General features: G+C 40.0%; 1 protein-coding gene and 1 non-coding gene across 3 annotated transcripts in view; both read left to right on the plus strand.

Moving 5' to 3' along the window:
• The window catches only part of CDC123 (cell division cycle 123), a 57058-nt gene extending 56571 nt beyond the window's left edge, over nucleotides 1-487 (plus strand). For both annotated transcript variants that reach the window (XM_067701341.1, XM_067701352.1), the window contains one exon: nucleotides 241-487. In XM_067701341.1, the coding sequence (XP_067557442.1) occupies nucleotides 241-267 (27 nt within the window). In that variant the 3' untranslated portion in view covers nucleotides 268-487. The remainder of the gene's footprint in view (nucleotides 1-240) is intronic.
• A 3379-nt stretch (nucleotides 488-3866) lies between these two features.
• Nucleotides 3867-3939, plus strand: TRNAG-UCC (transfer RNA glycine (anticodon UCC)). The gene has a single exon. It is a non-coding gene; the product is annotated as a tRNA-Gly (tRNA).
• Nucleotides 3940-6400: the final 2461 nt, after the last annotated feature.

Consider the following 6400-nt stretch of genomic DNA (forward strand, 5'->3'; position numbering starts at 1 on the left):
TAAAGAAGAAAGAGAAGAAAATGTTCAAATATCTTGAGGATAATGTGCCCAGGAGCCAAAGTGATAAACTACTTTAATGAACTACATAAGGCATGGGTTTTTTTCCATGATAATTTTCAACCACATCTTTTGCTAAGGGCCTCTAGAAAATTATACTTGCTGACAGAAAAAGCGATCTTGGCTGAGCAAATATCCCAATTAGAATGTGCTGTTTTAATGCATCTTGGTTTCCTTTGACAGAAAAGGAATCAGCAAGAGGATGACTGATTAGCATGCTAGAGTTCAAGGCCAAGTCACACAGGAAACCACTGCTGCTTCTGGAGGCCGTACATAGTCCACAACCTCCTATTAACCCAGTCAGCGGGGGAGGGGGAGGGGGCAGCGTGGAAGTCAGTGGCTTTTTATATTCATGTATAAAACTGGGGGAAATGGAGGGCCTTTGCTACTTGTAAAAATAACACAATAAATAGATCTTAAACATAGGAAACCATCCTGTTCTGATGATAAAATACTTTCTATGAAATACCTTGTTCTTTAGGTTCAGTCTATTTATATTTATCTCTGTTCCTTGTGCTATTTTTTTTATACCTGGCAGGTAGCTGGGCAAGTTTATATTTGTTATACAGAAATGGGTTCTTTCTTTATCATTACTTTTCCCATTGAAAAAATAGAACCTTATATTACTATAGAAAATATTTTTCCTACTTTGAGGATTTTCATGTAATTTTTCTATCAGTTGAGCTTCGGTTTGGGTATAGTTAAAATAATACAGACTTCTCAAACTGTCAACTATGAATTTCAGTATAGTACCTAAAACTATCACAGATATAATTCAGCCTTTCAAACAATTATTGGAATTTGGGGGGAGGTAGATTCACTTTTTGAGGCCACCGTTTTAGTAATTCTTCAGTGTCGTGACTGATGATATGTCAGCGATACCTGATTTACTCAGCACTCACTAAATGCTAAGACGCTCTGCTAAGTGCTCTTTATGTGGTATTTTACATCACGGAGCAATTTAAGAAAACAGACGTTACAGTTTCCTAGGGTATCTATCTAATGTGGTATCAAAGAATATTTTACTAGTTGGAGGTATGTTTCTCAACATCAGAGAGCATGTGCTCCCATAGAAAGATAACAGAGAGAAGTGGGGCGAAATCTCCCCTTTCTGTGTAGTTAAGGCAGATTACGTGTAGTGATGAAAGATATCATTTCTCATTAGGTTATTTCGAATTCTAGCTTGCTGTGTGGTTTCTCCGTTACAGTCACTTGATATTGGTGTTTAAAATACAAAGATCAAGTGTATCACATGCCATTTCTGAGGCCAACTGTTTGAGGTATAAGTGCTTCAAAAATATTTTTGTTTTTTAAACTGCTCATGGCCTTCTGTTAACTCATAATGGAGGGATCTATTGTGAGTTGATTTCATCTTAGCTCCGAAGCTGGCTTCACCAAGATGACACTTGACCAGTCAAAAAAAGGAAATTTATTTGATACCAATTGAAAAAGTTCAGACTATGTATAATAAAAAGACTCAAGCAAAATTTAGCAAACAGTTTATAAAAAGGACAATTCTTGGTGTAAAACTCATTAACTTTTTACTTTAATTTTCCTGAGGGTATGATTGAGTTGAACTCGCACCTCCCTTTTAAAAATGTGATTTGGTACATTGTTTCTGTAGTATATTTAATTCTAATTGATTATCCTGGTGTTAATATTAAATATAGGATAACATGCAGGAAATATTCTCCTAATTCAGATGTCATTTATGCCTGCCTAAAGATTAGTTTTCGAATTATCCTTTTATTATGTTGGCTTTATCTATTCTTTCTTTGAGGTACCTCAGGTTTGCGCTTGAATTTAGAGAGTGGATACACGTGTGATTCCTTAGTCTGGTTCTGAAATCCTGCCTTCGGAAGAGAAGACATTACAGATCTTGATTCTGACAGGTTGGGATAAACACGTTTACTTTGTCCTGCAGGCAGTGGCATGTAGCCCAGGCCTCGCCAACAGCAGACTTTGCCAAAAGTTCTGTTTAAAGAAGTGTCATTTGGATCTGCATTTTCTGAGTTCATAGATCTTTCCCATCTACTCAGCTTTTTTTTTTTTTTTTTTTTTTGGAAATTGAGGATCATGTCTGTTAAAAAGCAAACAAACAAACAAAAAAAAAGCAAACAAAGCTTGTGTGACTGAGTTCTTCAGCTTAAATTTGTTTTCTTACCTATAAATTGGGAGAATAATCAACTCATGCCTCCGTTAAATGAGATGTAAAGCTTTTCATGTAGTGCATCGTACGCAAGCCCCTAAGAAATGTCAGCTATTATTACCATTCTGCTTTGCAGACTTATGTAGATTAAAGGCAAATTCTTTCTGAACCAAAAAAATTTTGAGTGGAAAGGGACTTCAGAGATCATTCAGCCCAGTTTCTTTTCCTTTTTCCCCCTTCCCTTTCCTCTTTTTCCCTTCCTTTTTTTTTTAACAGAAAACTGCTCACAGAAGTTAAGACTTGTCCAAAATTGTAGCAGAATCAGAACCACAAAAGAACCTCTAGTCTAATGCTGCTCTCTAAGGATTTGTAGCCTAATATTTTTTGTAGATAAGTTTCAACCAGAACAAATTATTATTTTAATAATAAAATTTTCAAAAAGAATTGTTTTTTAAATAAATGTAAGTACAGATTCGTTTCACACATCTCTGTGCAGAGAAATTAAATAAAAAGATACTAAATGTAGAGAAATTAAATGAAGAAATAACTGAAAGATTTAATTCAATTTCATGTTTGTATTAACTAGGCTGATCTTGAGAGGAGACTTAGCCATCTTTAAACATTTTAAAGACAGAATTCCTATTTAACTAAACGTTTTATTCATGTGTTGTCTTGGCTCATAGAAAACAGTTTCAGTAAGTGTTCTAAGAAAAGAAATAGTGATAAACGCACCCTCCATACGCACTGCAGCTCTATTATGTATACACATTAAGAAGAGGCTTGAGGAATGGCAATATAAGACCTAGTAACAAAAAAGTGGTTGAAGCAGCAGCTAAATGCCCCATGTCATGAGCTTAGGCAGTGAGTCTGGCATTAATTACCCGAAGAGAGAATGCATTCAAATGTGTCTTTTTTTTTTTTTAACCAGGGAAACCAAATAAAATGACGCTTCTAAATACATATAGACAGAAAAATTAACAGAGGTGGAACATTAAGGTAAAGATGCTGAGGCAGCGACTTGTTCATCCAGCAGACATTTTTCGGGTCCAGGACAGTGTTAGATGCTGTGTGTACACCTTAAGCGTCCTGCCTTCAGAGACCTAACAGGATACAGGACACCATGATAGACTCGTACGTAAAGAAGGAGGGTTTGATGAGTTGCAGCAACTTGAAGACCTCTGTGGGTGCAGAAAGAGCGGTCAGGGCCTCGTCCAGGTGAGATGTTGGGATTTCATTCTCAGGTGAGGCGGGAGGCCATTGGGAGGTTTACGCAAAGGAGAGACATAATCTCCTTTAGGGCTTTGAGGTGTCACTCTGGTTTCTGGGTGGGAAGCGGAGCCATCAGTTAGGAGACAGTGACTCGTGATGGTCAGGGTGGCCCCTGCTGCGGGGGAAGGCGGTGTGAAGACATGAAGTGCAAAGATTGGGGATACAGCCAAGGGGAAGCACTGATGGGATGTAGGGCGTGAAGGAGAAGGAGGGTGTGAGCTGCCGGGTGGAGGGGAGGCAGTTTTCTAAGCATGAGAAGGAATAAAAGGGAACCAGGTTAGGGAGGGAAATCAAGACCTCCGTCTTGGACATGAAGAATTTGAGATTGCAGTGACTTACCAAGTAAACACGTCGAGAGACAGTTGGATTTAACAATTAGAACTTGGGGAATTCCCTGGTGGTCCAGTGGTTAGGACCCGGCACTTCCACTGCTGTGGGCCCAGGTTCAATCCCTGGTCGGGGAACTAAGGTCCCACGAGCCACACAGTGCGGCTAAAACAACCCCCCAAAAACAATTGGAACTTCTGTGGAAGAGTGGGAGCAGATCAAAAGGCCTGGCAAATTGGGGAAGAAAGCCAGGGGGTGGCATTATGTCCAGCTCTGTGGGACACTGCTAAGAAGTTAGATAAGGTGGGCTTCCCTCGTGGCGCCGTGGTTAAGAACCCGCCTGCCAATGCAACAGACACAGGTTCGAGCCCTGATCCTGGAAGATCCCACATGCCGCAGAGCAACTAAGGCTGTGTGCCACAACTACTGAGCCCACACTCTAGAGCCCACAAGCCACAACTACTGAAACCAGTGCACCTAGAGCCCGTGCTCTGCAGCAAGAGAAGCCACTGCAATGAAAAGCCCGTGCACCGCAACAAAGAGTAGACCCTGCCCGCCGCAACTAGAGAAAGCTGGCGTGCAGCAATGAAGACCCAGCACAGCCAAAAAAAAAAAAAATTAGATAAGGCAACAAAAAAAGTTCTTACATATTACAGGTTGAAATCTTTTAATTTGTTGGAAGACCTAATGTGGGTGTTTAATGTAAATTTAGACCGGTGATTCTTACTGATATTTATGTATAAAGTACAAATCTCTCTTCGCACAACAGAAGTTAATATTTAGCAATATAATTATTTTGAGATTCTTTAATTGATCATTTAATTTTGTTAAAGTCTCAGTATGAACTAAGATGACTTAAATTGGGTTTTCTGCATCACTGATTTTTTTGACTGTTGGACACTCACATTTAATGGGTAGAGTTCTTAGGTGGATTATCTCACCATGTACTTACAAACTTTTAATCAAGGAAAGACTTAAACTGAATTTCCCCGACTAGTTGCAAGTGGTTCTCCCCACCTTGAAAAATGTCTGTAAAATGTCAGCACTAATTTCGGAACAAGGCAAGCAGCTGGGGCGTCAACTACCCATTCATAGCGCGTGAACAAGCAGTCATTGGGGAACTGAGTGTAAATAACATAATAATCTTCCAAATAAGCGTGAGGAGAAATGGATTTCTTTGAGAATCTGGTGAAGGATATAGGCTCACCTGAGGAAAATCTTTACACACAGTTTCAGGGGGTCTTAGACCTCAGATTAAGACCCCCGCACTAAAGCTGTGTGGGATCAGATTAGAAGCCAACACTTCTGCACTTGTAAGAGTGGAGCCATTGCATAGTGTGTAGTGGGCCTCAGAGAAGTAACGCACACGGCTTCCCTTTTAACTCAAGTAGTTTCCAACAGCGTTGTTTCTGTAATTAATTAATTTATAGTACATTCCCCTCAGATTGTCAGCTCTCATAAACAAAGTAAACTGAGTGTTAGAATTCCACCAGAAAAGCAGAAGTAGTATGAGTCATACATACATATATGTGTATATGTAAAATCGCCCTATGACATATATATGTATATATGTACACTTGTTATACACACCTGTGTGGTGTCTAATAAGGGATTTATTACATGGGACTGACTTATTCAGTTGAGGTGAGCTGGCTACACAAGTCTGAAGCCTTCGGGCAGGCTGGGACTCCAGGCACGGGACGAAACTGCTTGTCCACAGGTGGAATTCAGTGTCTTTCTCTCTGGAAAGGCTCAGCCCTGCTTTCAAAGCCCTCCAACTGATGAGCCCACCAGGATGCTCTCCCTTAGATTTAACAGATGGGGACTTTCATTGCATCTACACAATTCCCTTCACAGCAGGACCTAGGTTAGCATTTGACTAACTGGGGATGGACCCTTGCTTGCCATGTTGACACACATACTAGAGAAGAAGGTCTCCTTGTACTTACAGAAGCTATAGTTCTGGTGATGGATTATTTCAGGAGTAACTGTGACTAATTCCGATTGTTTTAAAAGGAGCAAACTGATTATGCACTGGAATGGGTGTTTTCCTTGAAAGCAGGTGCTTTAGGGATGACCAAACACTTATTTTTGTGATGTTGCCGCCACTCCAAAATCTTCTCTTGAATCTTCTTGGAAGTGCCTTCAGATCCATGTATAAGCCACAGAAGAAAATCTATCTTACAATCTATCTGTAGATTCTTTTCTAATCTGTCTATCCTATTTTATTTAGTACCTTGTGTTTTGATTGAAACTGATACACACTTCCGTATCATTTTTCTTTCTTATTCATCAGACTTGGTTCAGAATTCTTCCAAAATTCAGATGTCAGCTTCAAGAAGTCTTAATGCATTTTATGTGCCACTAGGACTTTAATCTTCCTGAAGCACATTTCCGGTCATTCTAACGCTTAAAGCCTCTCAGAGGTTTCCCATTTCTTAGAAGTTGATGTGCCGACTTCTCAGATAGGCGTTCAAAGCCCAGAGCAGTGTAGCCCCAAGTCTGTCTCTACGGCCCAGTTCCGTGCCCGCCAGCACATACTGTTCTCCAGCCAACCTCGGTTACTTGTGGGAGCCGAGGATATCTTTATCTTTCTCA

The sequence above is a fragment of the Pseudorca crassidens genome, chromosome 1 (genome assembly GCF_039906515.1).
Source record: "Pseudorca crassidens isolate mPseCra1 chromosome 1, mPseCra1.hap1, whole genome shotgun sequence".
Taxonomy (NCBI): Eukaryota; Metazoa; Chordata; class Mammalia; order Artiodactyla; family Delphinidae; genus Pseudorca; species Pseudorca crassidens.